Here is a 23,509-nt window from a genome sequence, read left to right as displayed (position 1 = left end):
GTGCCTAGATTTGAATGGTGACTATTTTGAGAAGTGGTTTTTGGGTGTGGCTTTCAACTGCATATGGTAAATGTTTTTGCCTATACAGTAGAGTCTCACTTATCCAACACTCGCTTATCCAATGTTCTGGATTATCCAATGTTCTGGACTACATCCAGAACTATTTTTGTAGTCAATGTTTTCAAAACATTGTGATATTTTGGTGCTAAATTCGTAAATATAGTAATTACTACATAGCATTACTGCGTATTGAACTACTTTTTCTGTCAAATTTGTTGTATAACATGATGTTTTGGTGCTTAATTTGTAAAATCATAATGTAATTTGATGTTTAATAGGCTTTTCCTTAATCCCTCCTTATTATCCAACATATTTGCTTATCCAATGTTCTGCCAGCCTGTTTTTGTTGGATAAGTGAGACTCTACTGTACTTAGTTCATTTTTAATTCCAAAATGTAATCTACTTTCTGGATAACCCTCGTATGTGCCCAGGGCACTGAGAACATCCTCTTAACAAACAAACTCTGGATAAATTCTGCACTGGTCACATAGACCTCTACATAACCACATAAGCAAAAAAAAGGCATAACTACTACATAAGCAAAGATGGAAGGCGAAAACATGAATGGTGATCTTGGCTTTTGCTTTTCCTTTATTCCAGTAGTTGTTTGCGTTCTTTCTTTGCAAAATGTTATCACCGGATTTTCTTTTGTTTTCTCCTCCACCTGCTTCATCTCCGAACGGCAAAGGTTTCCTTTTTCTTGGGCAGCTGAGCAATCTTTTCTGAAGAATTTCTCCTGTCCTCGTACAGAGAGACCTGATAGGAGAGGTTTTGCAGTTCCTGGCTGAGCTGTTCGTTGGTATCCATCAGGGAATACTTCTGGGCTTCCAGCTGGTTGATCTTCCTGTACGCCTCATCCGTCCTCTCCTTCATGGCAGTCACTTTCTTCTCCATTTCCTCCATCACGAGCTTGAAGTCCTCGATGGTGTCTTGTAAGTCGTGGCTCATCTTGACTCACCCAGGTTGGCTTGGCTTAGAGTGTCTGTGTTTTCTAGTTTCCTAAATACCAAGAGGAACCACTGTTTCTGCTGAAGGCGTGGATCTGGTAGGATTCAATTGTCCACAGAGAACTTTGCAAGTGCTGACTTTATGGAGGTGGCTCATGGAATTGGGTTGCTTTTGTTTGAATACAGACAGAGAGAAAAGAAGTGTAGTTATTAAATTAATATATGGAATCATAGAATCATAAAAACAAAAGGGATCCCCAGGGTTATCCAAGCCAACCCTATTCTGCCACAAAATCCAAGCCCTCCTGACAGAGGGCCATCCAGTCTCCACTTAAAAACCTCCAGAGTAGAGTGCACCAGACTTCCAGACAGCACAGTCCACTTGGTTGTTGTGTGTTTTCTGGGCTGTATGGCCATGTTCCAGAAGCAAGTATATACCTCACAACCTCTGAGGATGCCTGCCATAGATGTGAGTGAAATGTCAGGAGAGAATGCTTCTGGAACATGGCCAGGAAAACACACAACCACCATGTGATTCTGGCCATGAAAACCTTCGACAGCATAGTCCACTGTCAGACAGCTCTTACCATTAGGAAGTTTTTCTAATGTTTAGGTGGAATCCCTTTCCCTGTATTTTGAACCTATGGCTCCATTGTGTCAGAGTCTCTGGAACAGTAGAAAAGAAGCTCGTCCTCTCCTCAATGTGACATCCTTTCAAATATTTAAATATGGCTCTCATGTCCCCTCTTCACCTTATCTCCACCTGCATAAACATACCCAATTCCCTAAGCTGCTCCTCAAAGGGATTTGTTGTTTCCAGACCTTTTGACATTTTAGTCATTCTCTTCTTCTTCATCCTTCACTATGGTCCCAGATATGCATCAGAAGGGACACTCTGCCAGCTCAGTCTTATACTCAGGCAGCATTATTAGATTAGAACCAGATGTTAACTTCCATTTCAATGCACCATTGAAATCCATTCTGTGGTTTAGTCTGAATTTTAAGGGAGATTTCCAAGATGCTGACCCTCTTTTGGAGATAGGATTCAGTGCCTTGGACAGAGTCTTTACAATGCAAACTAGAACCAGGAATTGATTCACTGCCATTCTAACATGGCTGTGGCGCAGGGCCAGGCTGTGGCACAGGCTGGTTAGTAGCCAGCTGCAATAAATCACTATGACCAAGAGTTCGAGGCCAGCCCGTGTTGGAGTGAGCACCCAACCATTAAAATAAAAAAATAGCCCTCCTCGTTGTTGGCCTAAGCAACCCGAAAGACAGTTGCATCTGTCAAGTAGGAAAATTTAGGGACCGCTTTATGCGGGGAGGCTAATTTAACTGATTTACAACACCGGATGAGGAAGTACTCCATCAAAAAAGGACTCATCGTCACAGTGGATGATGAAGCAGCAGCTCTTCCTATGGCCAGAATCGAGCATACCCTCACAAAGCCAGAAGGTGAAGAATGTTAAATAGCCTCTGTGTGTCTGTGTGTTGTTTGTCTAATGGCATTGAATGTTTGCCATATATATGTACATTGTGATCCGCCCTGAGTCCCCTTCGGGGTGAGAAAGAAGGGCGGAATATAAATACTGCAAATAAATAAATAATAAATGGGAGACACCAGGCAGCACAACATGGACATAATAAATACAGAACAACTTTGGCGGGGGAGACTTGGCAGAGCTTTAGGCACAAGGTTGGTGAATACAGTTTGAATTTAGAAGTGATTACCTAACCTGGATTTAAAGACCTTCAAGGTGCCAGATCCCATGTGATCTTGGAAGCTAAGCAGGGTGCGCCCTGGTTCATTATGTAGATGGGAGGTGTCCAATCAACGGTTTATGGTATTTTAGAGGAAAGACACAATGAAACTAGAGCAGTTGAGCAGTTGAGCAGCATATAAAATATTGCAAGGTGTGGAGTTTTATATATTACTAGCTTTGCCCGGCCACGCGTTGCTGTGGCTTATGGGAATCCTTTATTGGCCAGGTGGAATAGCAGGGAATAGCCTTGCAGTCTCAAAGCCTGGCCGTTTTCTGGAGTAGCTGGAGCTTTTGTTGTATGAACGTAGAGGCATGGATGAGGGGTTGTGCTGCCAAGTTTAGTGTTTCTGGGATGTGTAGTTTTGTTGTTTTGTCCTAGGCCAAAATTTCATTACCCTTTTATATATATAGATGATCTTGGATCCCATTTGCATTGTGTGGTGATGTGCCTTGAAGTTGGCTTCAACTTATGCTGACTTTTTTCTAAGGTTTCTTGGCCAGATGTGTTCAAAGGATCACTGTGTATTATTTTCTGTGACCAAGAGAGTCATGAGAGACTGTGTCCCCATTTTTGGTCTAACCACCAGCTCTGTGTGTCCAATTTAAGTAAGAAAAGGTAGGAGATCTAAAAAAAACAACAGAAACCCCATGGCCTGATCCTACTGGTTATTTCCAACTAAAATAGACCCAATGAATTAGTGATTGATTGGGGAATTTACCTATACAAAGGTCTACTGCAGGCATGGGCAAACTTCGGCCCTCCAGGTGTTTTGGACTTCAACTCCCAGAATTCCTAACATGCCTGGTCTACTGTCATTGAGACCAACTATTGGGTTTAGTCCTGCCTGCTGACGTCCCTCAAACAGCTAAAAGGGAACAGAGTCTTTCCAATTCCCTGAAATTCAACCACCGTCTTCTTCTTATTCGACCATACAACCAACCTCTGCCTTGCCAACTGCCAGCTTTTGTTTCCTTTGATTTTTCATGCAGCGGTTCTCTTGCTTTTTCCTCCAGAGATGATGTGCCAGGAATGGAGGCTGTGGAGGATGTGTGTGTGTGTGTGTTGCCTTCAGCAGCATTGTAGTGTCACTTGCTATGGAAACGAATCATCCAATAACATGAGAGGGAGTGTCAAGCAGGCAACAATGGCTTATGTGCCTGCGTACATCAGTGGAGGGAGAAAGCGCATTGAGCAGAGCCAAGCGACAGCTTTTTTTTTTTTGTTGATACTGGTGTGCCTCTCAAAAATATGGGTAGAGTCCCAAGAAAGTACCGTATATTTATTTATTTATTTATTTTTCAAACTTATATGCCGCCACCAAGTATATACTTGAGTATAAGCCGAGGCACCTAATTTTACCACAAAAAACTGGGATAACTTATTGACCCGAGTATAAGCTGAGGGCGGAAAATGAACCAGCTACTGGTAAATTTCAAAATAAAAATAGATACCAATAAAATTACATTAATCGACGCATCCGTAGGTTAAATAGTGTGTGTGTGTGTGTGTGTGACTATATATATATATCTATATATATATAGATATAGATATATGGATATAGATATACAGGTACATGGAGCCCCAATGGCACAGTGTGTTAAAGCATTGAGCTGCTGAACTTGCAGACCAAAAGGTCCCAGGTTCGAATCCAGGGAGCGGAGTGAGCGCCCGCTGTTAGCTCCAGCTTCTGACAACCTAGCAGTTTGAAAACATACAAATGTGAGTAGATCAATAGGTTCTGCTCCAGCGGAAAGGTAATGGCACTCCATGCAATCATGCCGGCCACATGACCCTGGAGGTGTCTACAGACAACACCTGCTCTTCATCTTAGAAATAGAGATGAGCATCAACCCCCAGAGTTGGACATGACTGGACTTAACATCAGGGGAAACCTTTACCTTTACCTATAGATATACAGGTACATGGAGCCTCGGTGGCACAGTGTGTTAAAGCACTGAGCTGCTGAACTTGTGGACCAAAAAGTCCCAGGTTCTTATCCCGGGAGCAGGGTGAGCACCCGCTGTTAGCCCCAGCTCCTGCCAACCTAGCAGTACGAAAACATGCAAATGTGAGTAGATCAATAGGTACCGCTCCAGCGGGAAGGTAATAGTGCTCCATGCAGTCAGCCGGCCACATGACCTTGGAGGTGTCTATGGACAACGCCGGCTCTTCGGCTTAGAAATGGAGATGAGTCGGTCACAACTGGACTTAACGTCAGGGGAAACCTTTACCTTTACCTATTCAGGTACATGGATCTATATGTATATAGGATTTGTAAAGACTTGCAAACATATGAGGAGAAAATTCATATATAAAATTAATGTACATAGATAGATATAGATATATATCTGTAGGAGAGTTTAACAAATATTTCAGGGGAAAATGCTTTTATAAGATTAATTGATATCTATTCTTCTTCTTCCTGACTTGCAAGGACGTCTTTCCCTTTTCAAAACATTCCCTTGGTTAAGAGAGAGGGAGGCTTTGGAAAACACACTGAAAAGGGAGGGTAAGAGAGAAATAGATCATATATTGCAAGCAATGGCCTCCAGGTTCTCTTGCCCGGCCTTGAACTTGATCCCATTATAAGCCGAGGGAGGCTTTTTCAGCTCAAAAAAAGGGCTGAAAAACTCGGCTTATCTTCTAGTATATACGGTACCTTTTCTTTCACAGGATATCCACTCACCTGTCCTCTCACCTGTCCTCCATCAAGATGGATATTAATGATATACATTAGGTAATACATGCGGAATAAAGTTTGTGTACACTGCACAATGGCTGAATCCAGGTTATGCTGAATCATTGAACATAAGGTTGTGTATTGAAACTCACATGTGATGGCATGTTGTGCATTGGGAAAGACCCCAAGGGCCATCCAGTCGAACCTCCTTATGCCACACAGGAGGACACAATGCAAGCCCTTCTAGCAGAGGGCCATCCAGCCTCTGTTTAAAAACTTCCAGATAAGGAGACTCCATCAGTATGTCAGTTATGTGCATTGGTCACTCATCCACATGTTGTTGCTACATTTGTTGCTGTGTACCTTAATCCCCCCCCCCCCCGGCCTATAACAGGTTTCTCTTAGCAGAATGGGTCCAGAAAAAGTTTGCCATTGCCTTCCTCTGAGGCTGAGAGAGTGTGACTTACCCAAAGTCGCCAAATGGGTTTCCATGGCCAAGTGTGGATTTTACCCTTGGACTTGAGAGTCTGAGTCCAAGGCTCAGATATACAGGTTGAGTAAAGCACTATGTACCACAATGCCATTGGGAAACATTTCTGATTCAGCTTGTTGTGACCCAGCCACAGGTTGGCCAGATTTAAGATGAAGAAGAAGGGGATTCTGGTGGCCAGATTCAAGATGAAGAAGAAGGGGATTCTGGTTTTCAGATTCAAGAGCTGGCAGAGTCAGAAGTTAGTTCAGAGATGCAGTCTGACTCGGAGGCCGGAGATTTGCAGTTTCAGTTTGAGTAGGATGAACTGCTGACCCCACGAGCTATAGATAACGGACAGGCTGACATTCTCTTGGGAAATAATGAGAGAAATGATGAGGGAAATGAGGGAGTGAGTTCAGTCCCATTCCAGGTGCAAGATAACGGTAGCAGAAGCAATGATTTATCTAGAGAGGACCGTTTATCTTGGAGGGGTTCCCAGGTTCGAAGAAGTGAGAGGTTGGCGCGCAAAAAAGAGGCCAGCTGTGGGAAAAGAAACGCCTTTCTGAGTTGTTTTTAAAAGTGTGCTTTGCAGATTGCTTCTTTGTCAGAGCAATTCTTCGCTTTCTGTAGGTGGATGTTCTCTTCATCAGTGTTCTTGGATCTGTGGATTTTTGGGCCTTGTTCTTGGACTCTATAGACTATTGCCTTGCTTTATGGATTATTGCTCTTGCTGCGTTCTATGGACTATTGGACCTTGTATTATGGTTTAATGGACCTTTTCTTACCTTGTGATACAATTGGATTCTTATTGACTCTTTCATTGCAACTTTGAAATACCTTTTGATTGCCTGCTTGATTTATATCCTGCTTTGCTTAATAAAAACCTCAAAGACTTTCCTTGTGTCTGACTGGATATCTATAGCAAGGTGAACTAGTCTGAGGTGCGACACAGCTCTCCCCACTCTCTCCACCAGACAAAGAATGATCATAGAGTGTGTATGTATATGCCAGGGGTTCTCAATTTTTTTAAACAGAAGGCAAGTTCATGATCCCTCAGACTGTTGGGGAGCTCGAATGTAGTTTGTTGTTGTAGTCAGTATAGCTTGTTTATGATTCCTTTCTTCTTCTGTTCTGGTTGAGTTGCTCCTTTTGTTCGTTTCCATAATGGAAAACGTGGTCTGGGGCTCATGGGAGATGCAGGACATTGGGTCAAGCCAGGCTAAAGGTTTGGCAACATCCAGCTTTCTTTTTAGGCACCCGACCTTTTCAACTTCCAAATTGCATAAGAGCTGCAGAGATGGAGAGACTTCAGTGTTCATTAGTCACTCAGAGTAATTCAGTCTTTATTTTTTACATAACTGTTCTTATAGAAAAAAAGGAAAATAACAGCCCATGGGCAGAAATAGGCATGAATGGTAGTGATTCCCACTCTGTTCTCTTGAAAAGAGCCTTTCCAATCCACTGCTTTGCTTGTGGCAATTTTGCAAATGTTCCTAGTTTTGTTGCAGGACGTCCTGAAGTCTTTTCCTTCCATTGCTGAGATATATTGCATTTATTTTCCCAGAGTTTGAGCCACTATAAATGCAATTTAAATGGCAACATGCAATTTATCTTCCCAAAGTCTTTCTCTGTCTGCAAGTATGACAAAAGGTTAGGATGAAGTAAGGGCAAAATATATTCAAAGTGTTATGAGTGGGTTTCATTAAACCTGTTGCTTGCTTAAAGAACTCTTGTTTTGTCTATGTAAAAGGAAACATTTTCAAAATGTTTAATAGAGGATATGACTTATACAAGGCAATTTGGCTGTGGTGTAGTGGTTGAAGTGGATTATATGAGTCTACACTGCCATATAATCCAGTTTCTGAATGTAGATTTATTTAGTTATTGTGTCAAAAGCAAACCGAGGGTACAGTTGTAATGTAATTAGAAACACAAAAAGTTAGAATGTAGATTATCTGGATTATATGGCAATCAAATTCAAAGCAGATCATGTGGATAATGTGGGGCTTCAGAATAAGAGTGTTTCCTTGGGCCGGGCTGTGGCGCAGGCTGGTGAGCAGCCTGCTGCAATAAATCACTCTGACCATGAGGCCATGAGTTTGAGGCCAGCCTGTGGCAAGGTGAGCCCCCGTCAATTAAAAAATTTAAAAAAATAGCCCCTGCTTGTTGCTGAGCTAGCAACCCGAAAGATAGTTGCTTCTATCAAGTAGGAAATAAGGTACCACTTATAAAGTGGGGAGGCAAATTTAACTAATTTGCGATGTTGGAATGAGGAAGTGCCGTCACAGTGGATGATGAAGCAGCTGCTCCCTCCTGTGGTCAGAATCGAACATCCCCTCAGGAGAAGGTTAAATTGCCTCTGTGTCTGTTTCTGTCTTGGTTCTATGTGTATATGGGCATTGAATGCTTGCCCTATATGTATATAATGTGATCCGCCCTGAGTCCCCTTCGGGGTGAGAAGGGCGGAATATAAATACTGTAAATAAATAGTAAATAATTAAAGCAGCATCTAGGAGCATTGAATCAAAGCAGGATAAAGCTAAAAGGGAGTAGGTGAGACTATCTAGTCTAGCCCTCTGCTATGCAGAAAGAGACAGCCCAAGCCTTTCCAAACAAACAAGCAACAAAATACTGGCGTGGACCCGATGGCTCTTGAGTTTTCTGGGCCATCTGGTTCTGCAATTCTGTGTGTATCACATCAAACAGCAGGGTGTCACTGTCCATTAATGGTATTGTGACAACACCAACCAAAGGAAAGCCCTTCAGGGAAAGCAATTGCAGAGTTTAAGAGAAACACAGGGAATGCCAGAACAATTATGGGGATGCATGTGTGTCGATGATGAAAGTGACACTTTCTGGAAGGTTTCTCCATCGCCCACCACTTTCCCACCCATTCCTTTTTCTGGAGAACGCCTTATGCACTTTTTTCAGAAGTGGTCAACCTTTGAAAGAGAGCAATTCAGACTCCTCTAAAAAGGGTGCCGTAGAGCGGGAGAATGACAGACCTCTTGGACTATTGTTGTGGTTTAATTGCTGTCAAGTCGATTTCAGCTTCGGTGCTGACAAGATGGAAACTCTTCAGAGGAGAGCGAGCAAAATGGGCAAAGGTCTGGAAACCATGACTGCCTCTGAGTAGTGGCTTCGGGAGCTGGGAACTATTAGCCTGGAGAAGGGAAGGAGGAGAGAGGATAGGATAATCATGTTTAAATATTTGAAACGATGTCATGTTGAGGAGGTATCAAGCTTGTTTTCTGTTGCTCCAGAGACTAGGACACAGAGCAAGGGAGTCACTTTTATTATGTTTTAGCTTTCATCAGACTGATGATGATGATGATTATGATGGTGGTGGTGGTATGATGATGATGATGATGATGATGATGATTGTATGGTATGACACAGCAAACAAAATAGATATGCTGGATTTCATATCACAAAATCACAAGTCGAACACCTCCCAAGTGTCTAGGACTGTGTGATGTATTTTCGGATGCGTGCAGATCCCAGCAGGGTGGCCTTTTGCAGTTGGCAGATCGTGATTTTGTCAATGTCTATTGTTTCCAAATGCCGGCTGAGATCTTTTGGCACGGCACCCAATGTGCCCATCACCACCGGGACCACCTGCACTGGTTTCTGCCAGAGTCTTTGAAGTTCAATCCTGAGGTCCTGATAGTGGCTGAGTTTTTCCTGTTGTTTTTTGTCAATGCGACTGTCACCTGGGATGGCAACATCAATGATCCAAACCTTTTTCTTTTCCACAACTGTGATGTCTGGTGTGTTGTGTTCCAGAACTTTGTCAGTCTGGATTCAGAACACCCACAGTATCTTTGCGTGCTCATTTTCCAATAATAATAATAATAATAATAATAATAATAATAATAATAATAATAATAATAATAATACATCACACAGTCCTAGACACTTGGGAAGTGTTCGACTTGTGATTTTGTGATACGAAATCCAGCATATGCTATGTCATAATAATAAAAATTATTATTATTATTATTATTATTATTATTATTATTATTATTATTATTATTATTATTAGTGCTGGAGGACCAAGACATTTTTGCAGTAGTGTTCTCTCAGGGTAAATAATAGCAGTTATTTTATTTGAAGTTTTTCACTTTCATTGGCATCCCTAACCTTATTTATCTATTTATCGTGTCAGAAGTGAATTGAGGATACAGCTATAATATATTTAAAAACACAAACAAAGTTAAAAACTTGCATTATACTAGATTTCCTTTGATCAGAAGCTGACCACTTGGAGTCCCTCTGTTGTCACTGTGAGAAGGCCCTCCATGGTGCATGTGGCAGGGCTCAGGCTGCATTGTAGTCGGTGGTCTGTGGTTTGCTCTTCTCCGTGCTTGCATGTCATGGACTCCACTTTGCGGCCCCATTTCTTAAGGTTGGCTCTGCATTTTGTGGTCCCAGAGCACAGTCTGCTCAGCACCTTCCAAGTTGTCCAGTCTTCTGTGTGTCCAGGAAGGAATTTCTCATCTTCTATGAGCCATGGATTGAGGTTCCAGGTTTTAGCCTGCCACTTTTGGACTCTTGCTTGCTGAGGTGTACCTGCGAGTATCTCCGTAGATCTTAGGAAGCTGTTTCTTGATTTAATTCATTGTCATGCTGGCTGATATCCAGAGGACAGGCCAGAGATGTCACTGCCTTGGTCCTTTCATTACAGGCAGCTACTTCCTGATGGATTTCAGGTGGTACAATACTGGCTAAACAGTATAATTTCTCCAGTAGTGTTGGGCATAGACATCCTGTGATAATGCGACATGCCTCATTCAGAGCCACATCCACTGTTTTAACATGGTGAGATGTATTTCACATTGGGCATGCATATTCAGCAGCAGAGTATCAAAATGCAAGGGCTGATGTCTTCACTGTGTCTGGTTGTCATCCCCAGGTTGTGCCAGCCAGCTTTCGTATGATATTCTTTCTAGCACCCACTTTTTGCTTGATATTCAAACAGTGCTTCTTATAAGTCAGAGCACAGTCAAGAGCAACATCCCTATTGAATGTGAAGGGATGACTATACACTATCCCTAACCCAGACCTACATCTCAAAGAAACAAAGAGTGGGCAAAACTCTGTTGATGTATTAAATAATTGTTGGATATTTCTTTAAAATGCAGAACACTCCCATCCCATCCAAAATTGCAGAGGTAGAGATGGAAAATTTGAACTTTTGCATGTATACAGGTGCTTTGGGTTGTGCATATTGCACCTGCAAAACATGCACCATCTACAAACTTTTGGAACAATTCCATCAACATTGGCTCTGAAAAATCCAGCAAATTTCTTGGGAAGAAGATAAGAAGACAAAAGTCAGCTTCTGGAAGAAGAAGCAAAGATCACCAGCATCGAAGCCATGATCCTCCTCTATCCACTTCACTGGACTGAAGGCACCATTGTCCAAATGAAGGCCCCATCACCATCTCCCAAAGCAGTTACTCTACTCTCATCTCAAGAACAGAAAATGGAATGTCAGTGAACAGCAAGAGATTTAAAGCTAACCTTAAAAAATGTGGAATAAACACTGAGAAGTGGGAAGTTCTGGCCCTTGAGCGTTGGAACTGGAAGTCAGCTGTGACCAACAGTGCTGTGGATTTTGAAGAGGCACGAATGGAGGGTAAAAGGGTGAAATGTGCCGAGAGGAAGAAGGCGCTTCAAGCAAACCCTTGTGGGGACTACTTTCCATCTAGAAATGTATGTCCTCATTGTGAAAGAAAGACCATGCGGATCCGAAATAGGTCTCCACAGTCACTTACAGTCCTATCACCAAGACTCTACCTTTGGAAGACACAGTCACAAGGGATCACTTATGTATGAATGCATGTTATTGTGCAACCAGTCATGCATTTAGTTGTGCAGTGTCGCCATTCAGCACAGGAGTTGGGTACCACAATCCACCTGCACAACATTGGTGGAAAATCATCACCATGTTCAGAAAAGGAGCTGTAACTCTGAAGCTCTCCCGTAATCCCCAGGTTGCATTCACTTAAAAACAAAACAAGTTACATGGGTAAAGATGTAGATTTTGAAACTTGTCCTTCAAAATCCAAACAAAAAAGGGTCAGCCTGGAGAGTCCCCTCCCGGATTTCATTTCCACAACTCGACCCAGAAAGCCATTTCTCTCCGAGGTGCTGTCTTGTTTATACATCTTTAATGACTCTCTTTAAATAATGCATTGTGCATTAAAAATGAAAGGTTTTTTTTTAAAAAAAGAAAAGGAATGAGATGATGAAGTCCTGATTGTGACCCAAATCTGTCACAAAGGTGGATGGTTGGTTACTAAATGGGAAAGCCTTTTTGGCATAAATATTAATGCAAAAATGAGGGGTAGATATATGACTAATGCATGGGGCAGGACAGAGATGGAAAAGGAAGGGAACAATCAACAAGGAAAGTATGTGGAATGAAAGTGAGGTTAAAGGACTCTTCTTCCTTTGTTTTGTTTTGATGCCATATTTGGAAGTTGTATGGTTTTTTATTATTTTTTGCATTGCATTCCTTTACCCATATGGCTGATTGGTGGTCTGCAAATGACATGATGAAGAAATATGTATTCATATCTTTATTCTAGAGCAGATCTAGACAACTCTTGTCCTCCAGAAAAAAAATGCTGAACTGTAACTTCCATCATCCCTCACCACTGATTACTGGTCAATTGTGTTCAAAGAAGTTTCCTCCAGCACATTTCAAATTATTGCCAGACAAATTGATATTTTTCTTCAGGCCAGGATTCTTGACTTTGGTTATTCACATCTGTAATGGAAACTGGATTTACTTAAATGATTCTGACTAGAGCATTGACCAATGTTTACACTTAGTTAGATTTTTATCTAATTCTTCCATAACTTGTCTTCTACTTCCCTATACCTGGATTGGCCTCGTGACTGACCAGAAGGGCCTCTATCTTGTCTGGATTAAGCCTTGGTTTGTTGGGACTAATCCAGTCTATCACAACTGCCTGGCACTGGTCCAGGATCCGGGGCACTTCTTGGAATGAGGTGGAAAAGTGCGGTAGAGTTGTGTGTCATCTGCTTAGAGATGACACCCAACTCCAAAATTCCAAATGACCTCACCCGGCAATTTCATGTAAATGTTGAAGAGCATGGGGGAAAGAATAGAACCATATGGTACCCCACAGGTCAATGGCCAGGGGTCCGAGCAGATGTCCCGCAGCATCACCAACTGGGTCCGATCCTCCAGGAAGGAGCAGAGCCACTGCAGAGTAGTGTCCCCAAGACCTATTGCAGAGATGCTCAGAGGCAGTCCACCTGTGGTACAATCATTCCGGGGGCGCAGTTGAAGCCCCCGGGAAGATGGCACCACCCCCGCCTCCTTCTTTGGGCCTTGTGGGCCTTCTTCAGGCCTTGCGGGCCTTCTTTGGGCCTTCTTCAGGCCACCAGGGCCACCAGAAGGCCCGACGTGGGCTCTGGAAAGCCTGACGTGGGCTCCGGAAAGCCCACACTGGGCCTTCCGGAGCCTGCGCTGGGCCTTCCGGAGCCTGTTCTGGGTCTTCCGGAGCCTGCGCTGGGCTGCCCTATGAGGAGCAGCTTAAAGAGCTGGGCATGTTTATCCTGCAGAAGAGAAGGTTGAGAGGAGACATGATGAGGGACATGTATAAATATGTGAGAGGAAATCATAGGGAGGAGGGAGCAAGCTTATTTTCTGCTGCCCGAGAGGCTAGGACGCAGAACAATTACTTCAATCTACAGGAAAGGAGAACATTAAGAAGAACTTCCTCACTGTGGAACTCTCTGCCTCGGAGTGTGGTGGAGGCTCCTTTTTGGAGGCTTTAAAACAGAGGCTGGATGGCTATCTGTTGGGGGTGCTTTGAATGCAATTTTCCTGCTTCTTGGCAGGGGTTTGGACTAGTGGGGCAGTGTTAGCAGCCAGCTGCAATAAATCACTCTGACAAAGAGGTCATGAGTTCGAGGCCAGCCCGTGTCGGGGTGAGCACCCAACAATTAAAAATAAAAAATAGCCCCTGTTCTTTGTTGACCTAAGCAACCCGAAAGATAGTTGCATCTATCAGTTAGGAAATTTAGGTACCACTTATATGTGGGGAGGCTAATTTACGACACCATAAAAATCATCCAGCTGCCGTTGGAATGAGGAAGTTGCCATTGCAGTGGATGATGAAGCAGCTGCTCCCCCTGTGGCCGGAATCAAGCATACCCTCAGGAAGCTGGAGAATGTTTAAATTGCCTCTGCGTCTGTCTCTGTCTCTGTTCTATGTTTATATGGCATTGAATGTTTGCCTTATATGCACAATGTGATCCGCCCTGAGTCCCCTTCGGGGTGAGAAGGGCAGAATATAAATACTGTAAATAAATAAATAAATAATAGATGGCCCATGAGATCTCTTCCAACTCTATGATTCTATGAAATCCAGCAGTCAACACAGCTGTATATCTTGGGGAGGCATCCAGGAGTTGTCCAAAAATCGCTTCTCCAAGTTCTTATGCATTTGAACAAGCCTATAATATTATCAGACAGACTGGAGCATTACAGAAATGACCCCAGAGACAAATGAGTATTCAGCACCAGTTTATTGAATGTTTTAAGATTTTATATGTGGATATGTATGTGTATGTGTGTGTGTATGTGTTTTATATTGTATTCCTTACAACTTTCATGCAAGTGACATGCTTGTCCCAGCCGCTTCCTCAGGAATGGGGGGCAGGGGGTTAACTCCTGAAGGTTGGTCCCGTCCTAAGGAACGAGGTTCCTTGGCTGTAGCACCGGTGGGTTTATCGGGGGTCCTGAAAGCAGAAAAGAGGCTGTCATTCCACAAGACTGATAGACAATGTTCTCCTTTACAGCCACGAGCTGGGGGGCTTGGATGGATATACAAACATATGCTTAGCGTGGAATTACGTCATGCAGTCGATTGGTATGTGAGGCACCCAATGGAGAAGTCATAGGATCCACTTTGTTGGGGTGGGTCGGGCTTCCAAAGTGATGCTTGGTTGATGGTTCTAGTCCAGGCATTTTGGAAACAATGCTCAAAACTCTTAGATCCCATCCATTTTGATACACAGCATTGCCAGAATTTGGAAATAATATATCCAGTCAAGTTCAGGATTCTTGATCAGCTACTTAAGTTGCTTCCGCACTGTGGAATTCATCAGTTTGACACCACTTGAACTGCCATGGTTACATGCTATGGAGTCATGGGAGCTGTTGTTTAACAAGGTCTTGAGCCTTCTCTGCCAAAGAGTGCTGGTGCCCCATGGAGTCTCGCTTGGGTTCGGGCTGTGGCGCAGGCTGGAGAGCAAACCAGCTGTAACCAGCTGCAATGAATCACTCTGACCAGGAGGTCATGAGTTCGAGGCCTGCTCAGAGCCTATGTTTGTCTTGTCTTTGTTCTATGTTAAAAGGCATTGAATGTTTGCCTATATGTGTAATGTGATCCACCCTGAGTCCCCTTCAGGATGAGAAGGGCGGAATATAAATGCTGTAAATAAATAAATTATCCAACATAAACTGGTCGGCTGAACGTTGGATAAGCGAATATCTTGTATAATAAGGAGGGATTAAGGAAAAGCCTATTAAACATCAAATTACGTTATGATTTTACAAATTAAGCACCAAAACTTCATGTTATACAACAAATTTGACAGAAAAGGTAGTTCAATATGCAGTAATGCTACGTAGTAATTACTGTATTTATGAATTTAGCACCAAAATATCATGATATATTGAAAACATTGACTACAAAAATGCGTTGGATAATCCAGAATGTTGGATAAGTGAATGTTGGATAAGTGAGACTCTACTGTACATCTCCCAGGATTCCATAGCGTTGAGTCATGGCAGTTCTAGAGATATCAACATGCGTTAATTCTACAGTGTAGATGCACACTTAGTTGAATATATTCGGAACCACAATTACGAATGCGTAACAGCATAGAATTACACACCCGCAACTGGATTGTAGCCACTATCCCTAAGCATTCCCAATTGTGGCTAACATGCAGGAAACCCATAAAGACCGTAAAAGTCTTCCAAATCTGTCTTTGTTCTATGTTAAGGCATTGAATGTTTGCCTTATATGTGTAATATGATCTGGCCTGAGTCCCCTTCGGGGTGAGAAGGGCGGAATATAAATACTGTAAATAAATAAATTTCTAAGCTGAAGAGCCAGTGGTGTCTGTAGACTCCTCCAAGGCCATGTGGCCGGCATGACTATATGGAGCACCGTTACCTTCCTGTCAGAGTGGTACCTATTGATCTACTCACATTTGCATGTTTTCGAACTGCTAGGTTGGCAGAAGCTGGGGCTAACAATGGGAGCTCACTCCATTCTCTGGATTCAAACCACCGACCTTTCAGTCAGCAAGTTCAGCAGCTCAACAGTTTAATCCAAGGACTCCATATTATTGTTATTATTATAAATATGTAGGGATCAGCTATGATGGGCTCATAGCTCAATTTTACCCATGTGGAACTGAAACCACTGAAGGGACCATAAGCCAGAAAATAATAAACTTTTGCCTATGTAGCTTTGCCTCTGCATATGCCCCTCCCTTCCTGTGAGCTGGTGTCTTTCTCCAGGAAGTTCTAAAGAGAGAAGAAAGCTCAGAGTAAACAAGTGAGGTCATTGATATCATTTATGCCAAGTAGGCGTGGAAGGTGAGGAAGACCCTCAGCCATTGGTCAATTTTAGATAAGCTGAGGTATAAATTCTTTGTTTGCTACGCACATGTTGCGGCAGCCATTTGGAATGATAGAAAGGAACATTTTTACCCTTGATGTTCTGTTTTGGGCTTTGCGAAGGACCAGTGATGTTCCCTCTGCAAAATCCTATTATGTCTAGAAATATGGGCTGGAATTCTGTACAGGGGTTATGTCTCTTTAAGTAGACTTAGAACAGTGAGGATTAGAATTGATAGGATTCTTAAACATTCATATCCAGAAGAAGGCTGGTTTGATGTTACTTCATAGCAGAGCTGACAAAGTGGCCATACATTAAATATGATTTACTTACTGCTCTTTCTTATTACTATTAAAAACACCTTTGGTGGCATTTGGCACCCCTCTAATGTCTTAGATCACTCTAGCTCAGGCATGGACAAACTCCGGCCCTCCAGGTGTTTTGGACTTCAACTTCCACAATTCCTGACAGCCTTGGGCCCTTTCCTTTTCTCCTTCAGCTGCTTAAGTGACTGAGGGGGAAAAGGAAGGGACCTGAGGCTGTTAGGAAGTGTGGGTGTTGAAGTCCAAAACACCCGGAGGGCCCAAGTTTGCCCATGTCTGGTGTAGATGCATCTACAAGAGTTGAGCTATTGTGAGATCTGGCATGCCTTTCAATCATGCCGTTATCAAAAGGCAGGACTGACTTGATGGTAATCTACAAAATCACGGTTGCTTTTGATGGAATAACCCATAATGCTGCTCCTAAAACAGTCAATTGTTCCTGGGAAGTTGGTAAGTTTGTGTTGGGTCCCTTTCTCCTTTTGGTTGGAATGGTCTTTCTGTGCCTCTGAACATCACATGAATATTTTATAGCAAGTGGGCAATATGTCTGTTCTCGAGATGCACCACATTGTCAAATTTTGCTGGAATTTGAATAGAAGCAGAATGATGGTCTGACGGTCAGCATGACTTAAAACAAGCTGCAGATGTTGGCGGATGTCACATCACAAGGAGAGTGACTGCAATTTGCAAAGTGTAAGATAGCAGTGGCAAGGAATCTAGGAACCTCCAAATGTTTTGGACTTCAACTCTCAAACAGCAAGATCATATTAAAAGGCTTCAGGATTTGTAGGCCAGAAGCTCCATGGTGATTTACACTGGTGTAATTGCAGGATTATTGCAACATAAGTCCTTTCTTGGCAAGGAAATACCCAACAGGAAAGTCTATTTGTAAATATGGAAACAGTGGGTAAAAATGGAGCCTAGGTAGGAGTATAATATAATATTCCATATGGGCCTTTTGAGCAGAAAATGGAATTTTTTTAACATGTAATTTTCACGCAGAAAGCAGTTTTCTGCACAGAAAACAACATTATTATTCAGAAATGGAAATTTTCTATGCAACCTTCCCCTTTTTTATTCCGAATGAAGTCCCAAGGAGCAATTATGTCTTAAAGACTGTGTAGTTTTCAAAAGCTTTCTTGCAGTAAAGAGAACATTGAAAAATTATTCATTTTCCCCTTATGAGAACAACGGTGATTAATGGAATTGATGAATACAACACTTGATCCAGTGCTTCCTTGGGAAGCCCTTTCTCTTTGGCTTTGCATTTATCCAAATGGCAATCAGTTAGCCACAAGATTGTATTATGGTGTTATCAAGCTGCTATTTGCACAGCTAAGGAGTAATTTTTGTTCTCTAGGAAAGTCAGCATAAGTAGATGAAGATTGACTATTCCCAAACAGAAATTGGATTCTGTGTTGATGATTTGCAATAAGAAATCTACAGTACTTGGCTTGCATCAACGTGGCTTCGGATTTGTGTATAAGTTGTTGCTTCGGACCTCATCACACTAAAGTTTGGATCCACTTTAAATCCACTTTAGGGAGTGACCTTTAAATAGCTCAGCCAGACAGGTTCTGGGCCTCACCAAACTACAAGCCCCAGAATTTTTCAGGAGGTAAAAACTGGATTTAAAGTGGATCCATGCTCTGGTGTGATGAGGCAGTTGGACAACTCTTTGAAAGCAATTGAGATTCAGCTACTAGGACTTGGGAAAGATACCTTTTTCAATTGCCATTCCTTAAATTCCTCAGCCATTATGGTCATTTGATGCTGGATGTTCCAATCCAGAATAACTCTGCCAAACTCTGGTGTAGCAGGGAAAAAGGAGGCAAGATCTAGACTATGTGTTGGCTTTGCTGGGTTACCCTTTTATCCAAAGTATATTTTATACATGGGCCTGAATCGTGTTTTTAGTTTCAGATAAAGTTTTATCCTTGAATTCTTGGGCTTTGCCTATGTGTTGGGTCAACAAATGTCTCTACTCCAGTTGGGTCAAGTATGGAGAATCCTTAGACATAAGCCTAATCCAGTTACGGATTTGCCTGTGTTGGTTCATCATTCAGCAAATATTTGAATGTCTCTAGTTGGGTCAAGTCTGGAGAATCCTAGACCTAAACCTAATCCAGTTACGGATTTGCCTGTGTTGGTTCACCATTCAGCAAATATTTGAATGTCTCTAGTTGGGTCAAGTCTGGAGAATCCTAGACATAAACCTAATCCAGTTACGGATTTGCCTGTGTTGGTTCTCCATTCAGCAAATATTTGAATGTCTCTACTCCAGTTGGGATGAACTGGAACATTCTAGATACAGGGCTTTTCTAGTTGGGACAAATCGAGAAGATTCTTGAGTCAGGCCTACACTAGTTGGGATTGACTCGAAGTATTCTTGGATTCTCATTGGAGGACCTAGAGATTTCTAGAGAGAACATGTTAATCAAATCAGTGAACAATCAAATCCCCAAAATTTAACCCAAAAATGTGAAAAGCTGATATTATTGTGTGCCTTCAAATTGACTCTGATGTAGCACAGATTTTCCTAGCAAGATTTATTCAGAGGAGGCTGGTCTTGTGTTCCTCTGAGAGTCTGACTTGCCCAAGATCAGCCATTGGGTTTCCATGACTGAGCAGGGATTCAAACTCTGGTCTCTCAAAGCACTAGTCTAGCATTTAAACCACTAGACCACATTGCCTCTTGTGTTTCCACTGGTGATATATACATCTCTGCTACCATATTAACATTACTGTTGAGGGGCGAAGACATGCCCTCCTTCCATGGCTTGGTGGGGACGGGTCTGGACCTTGACATCTCTGGCTCTTCTTGCTCAACCAAGACAAAGGTTTGAATCAGGACCCACTCTATATACACTTGCACAATGTCTTATAGTTATGCTGCCCAAACTGGAAGTTACATGAATGTAAATCACCATCAGGATTCTAGGCTTTTTTCTTCGAAGTTCTTTATCTAAGAAGCTGCTGCTTTGGGAGGAAGAGATGTAATTTGGACCACTCCAACACGGTTGTCCATGTTAAGTTCTCCAGGGTCTCTGGGAATACATTTCCTTCACATACATTGCACCAAACCATCCTTCCAAGTCCCACAAAGAATCCAGCAGCAAGCTTAAAGCAATTGCGTCTCTTGTGGCATGAACATTTTGTGAGCGCGATGCATGAAATGGGCAGCTGGATGATTTCTTGTACGAAGTAATGCAGAGGATGTGTCATTAATTCTTAATAGCCCCATCCTCCATGAATACATCTATTAGGCATGGGTAGTTAAAAGGAGAACGCACATTCAGTTGATGAAAACCTCAAACTGGGGATCAACTATGAAGCTTGCACCATGTCCTCTTTGCATCCCTCTGGAGACAGCTGTCTGGGTCCATTCATGACTGTTGGAGTTCAACAGCATCATAAGTGGAAATTTCACCCAATGGGATTTTTCTTTCTTGTCTAACACAATATCTAAAATAATTGCTTTTAGGGTTTATTTTTTCTTCTGCATATCTGAAAAATGCATATTTCAAATACAGTGGACCCTTGGTATCCACTGCGGTTTGGTTCCAAGTCTTTCAGTGGATACCAAAAACTCATGGATTTTCAAGTCCCATTTCCTACAGTGGTAAAACAAAATGGTGTTTCTGTCCCTTATATAAAATGGCTAAATCAAGGTTTCCTTTATGGATTTTTTTGGGAATATTTTCAAGCCATGGGTGACAGAATCTGTGAATGCAAAATCCTGGATACAGCGGGCCATTATTTGAGTTATATTTGAGCCTACATCATTTTCACATATTATTCATGTAACTATTTAAATGTTATCAAGAAGAATAAATATTTGCATGCCTGGAATTTACCTATTGCCCTGTTTTCATATTCTTACACTATTATGCTATTTTATCCTCAATCGGACATTGTTGAAGCTAGTCATTTGCTTCTTGATCCTCAGCAAACATAGCTTTCTCCCCATCCTTTGAATTATTAATTTTTCATCCAAGTAGCTGCTGTCATTTATTATAACCCCTTTAATCTTTGAAGGTGTTTGCATAGATTTATGGAATTATAAAGTTGGAAGGAGCCATAAGGGTCCTTTAGTCCACCCCTGACTATACAAGAATCCACAGCTCAGGAAGGATCATCCAACCTCTGTTTAAGAACCTCAAGTGAAGGGAAATCCATTCCTTCTGGGACAGTGTATTTCACTGCTGAATGTATTTCCATCAGGGAATTTCACAGCTGAATTTGGAGCTGAATGTGAAGTCATGGAAAATTGAGTTGTGAAAAATCAGAGTTTGGAAAATTGACTTTCTTGGACTACATCTCCCAGAATTGCCCAGTCATCATACCTACTGACTATACTGGTTGAAGACTTTGGGGAACTCAAGTCCAAAATAGTAAATTTTCTAGATTCAGATCTTGTTCACCATGGTTGCCCTTTTTACCATTAAACAGTGAAACAATGGTCCAGAGGGAAATCTAGGCAACTTTAGACAGTGGCATCTTGAGATCACAATGTTGCATTTTGAGTGTGGATACCAATTATTGGCATATTATTTACACATGCCAATTGTAGCAGCAAGACTTCAGCTTCTATCAGAGAAAGACACCTTTGAAGTCCAAAGCATGATGCTGCTGTATCTATGAAAGAGGAGTAGAGAAAGTTCAGTCATGAAGTGATGTTCTCCTCAACCTCTTTTCTTGTGGTCTCCTTCTAGGACAGTGGTTCTCAACCTGTGGGTCCCCAGATATTTTGGCCTTCAGCTCCCAAAAATCCTAACACCTGGTAAACTGGTTGGGATTTCTGGGAGTTGTAGGCCAAAACACCTGAGGTTGAGAACCACTAATCTAGGACTACCCAACAGCTTCTATCCACTCCAGAACTTTAAAACAATCCAAACCGCTTCCAAACTGTCCCAGTTTGGTTTGCTTTCTCCTTGCAACCTCTTAAACCCCATAAAAGCTACTATACAAAGAAAAACAGGAAGAGAAGTGACATCACTTTTGGGTTGTCAGCTACTCACTGCTGTGGCTGGTTGAAGGGGACATGGAGTGGAAATTGAGCCCCACCGTCTATGCAGTTCCTCGTTCCCGGTCAAGAGCAAGATGTTATCAAGTGCAACATTTCATGACTTAGCAAGAATCTCAGGTAGTCTTCTTTCTGACCAGTTGTTGCAATCCATGAGAGATGGCCAACTTCAAAAGTAAATGGCATTGCTTCCGTCTTCAGTAGATCTCATAAAACAAAAGGGGAGCAGCCGTTCAGAAGTGGAAAGTCAAATTACATTGAGGAGTTGTCCTGCTGACAAAACCTTGAGGTCTAGGAATCTCTTTCCATGTGAACACCTTCCATGGGATGGTAAGTGGAGGTTCACATCCATGGCCTGGCCAAGTCCCAGGTCCAATCTCTGCTATCACTGGCAGAGTTAAAGGTCAAATGTATATAACTTCAAGTCAAGTTATATACAACTTAACATAGGAGTTTCTTGGACCAGGAATATCCAGAGGTGGGTTTTCTAGTTGCTTCCTCTGAAATATAGCCTACAGAACTTTGTATTCATGGTGGCCTCTCATCCAAGTCATCCTAGACTTCCACAGAAGTTTTTTCATCAGGAATACCAGAGCTTTTCCCCATGTTCTTCATTTGTAACATAAATGGCACATAAATGGTGAGATACATCCGGTGAAAAGTTTGGAATGACTACATGGATAATATCTTGTTTTGCTCTTAAATATATAAATTGATAAATAAAGTCCTCCCTTTTCTGTTAATTGATCTGTAGGTGATGTGATAGAAGCAAATGGCATAGTATTCTTCTGTTTTTGACGCTTGAAGATTGTTCTCCAATACCAGTAGTAAGCCTTGCTGTTACTGCAACAAAGAGTTTCTTGGGAACATGTTTGAAAAAACCAATGAGTCTTCCTAGGAAGCTAAGTCAGATTAACTCTTATCAGTACTTCAATGGGAGTTTGCCAATATTCCCAGGTGCTGTAGGCTGTGTGTCAGAGGAAGGAACTAGGAAAAGCATCTCTGATTATTCCTCCCCTAAGAAAACCCTATAAAATCCATGGAATTTTTAAACAGGGACTGGATGTTGGGGGTGCTTTGATTGTGTATTCATTGCAAAGAGTCAGACCAGATGGGCTTGGAATCTCTTTCAGCACTAGGATTCTCAGTCAAGAGGTGAATTAAATATACAGGCACGGGATCAAGTTGAGACAGAACTGATCTTTCCATCCAAATGGGGAATCCTAAAGAAAATGAGCACCCAAGCAATGTGTGACCTGGTTCATTCCATCCATTTGTTGCTCACTTTTCACTCCCATTCTATCTCAAGAGATCTTTAATGCATTCTTGTCATTTCCGCTCAAGGAAACCAGGGCTTCTTGCATTAAATCTGCCTTTTCTTCCGTATTCAGTTGGTGAGAGAGAGAAAAATATAGGACGTGGGTGTTCATCTTCAGTGTTTATTTATAATTGTCCAGGAAAGAAAGTGACCTCAGTTTAAGCAACAAAATCTACAAGCAGGTGACAATGACATTGACATTTGTCAGGTTGTGATGAATCACACGAACAGCAAAATCG

General features: G+C 42.1%; 1 protein-coding gene and 1 long non-coding RNA gene across 2 annotated transcripts in view; both read right to left on the bottom strand.

Annotated features, from left to right (window-relative positions):
• Positions 1 to 626: 626 nt before the first annotated feature.
• Positions 627 to 3,869, bottom strand: LOC100568127 (uncharacterized). The gene is made up of 2 exons (XR_507125.3): positions 3,713 to 3,869; positions 627 to 1,177 (listed from the first exon to the last, which is right to left on the bottom strand). It is a non-coding gene; the product is annotated as an uncharacterized LOC100568127 (long non-coding RNA).
• A 10,607-nt stretch (positions 3,870 to 14,476) lies between these two features.
• Positions 14,477 to 23,509, bottom strand: part of map6 (microtubule associated protein 6) — a 60,770-nt gene continuing 51,737 nt past the window's right edge. Inside the window, exon 4 of the mRNA XM_008117773.3 lies at positions 14,477 to 14,708. Within this exon, the coding sequence (XP_008115980.2) occupies positions 14,579 to 14,708 (130 nt within the window). The 3' untranslated portion in view covers positions 14,477 to 14,578. The remainder of the gene's footprint in view (positions 14,709 to 23,509) is intronic.

Source organism: Anolis carolinensis, chromosome 3, assembly GCF_035594765.1.
Source record: "Anolis carolinensis isolate JA03-04 chromosome 3, rAnoCar3.1.pri, whole genome shotgun sequence".
Lineage (NCBI taxonomy): Eukaryota > Metazoa > Chordata > Lepidosauria > Squamata > Dactyloidae > Anolis > Anolis carolinensis.
The sequence above is the reverse complement of the archived record's forward strand: the minus strand, read 5'-3'. Positions and strand labels throughout refer to the sequence as shown.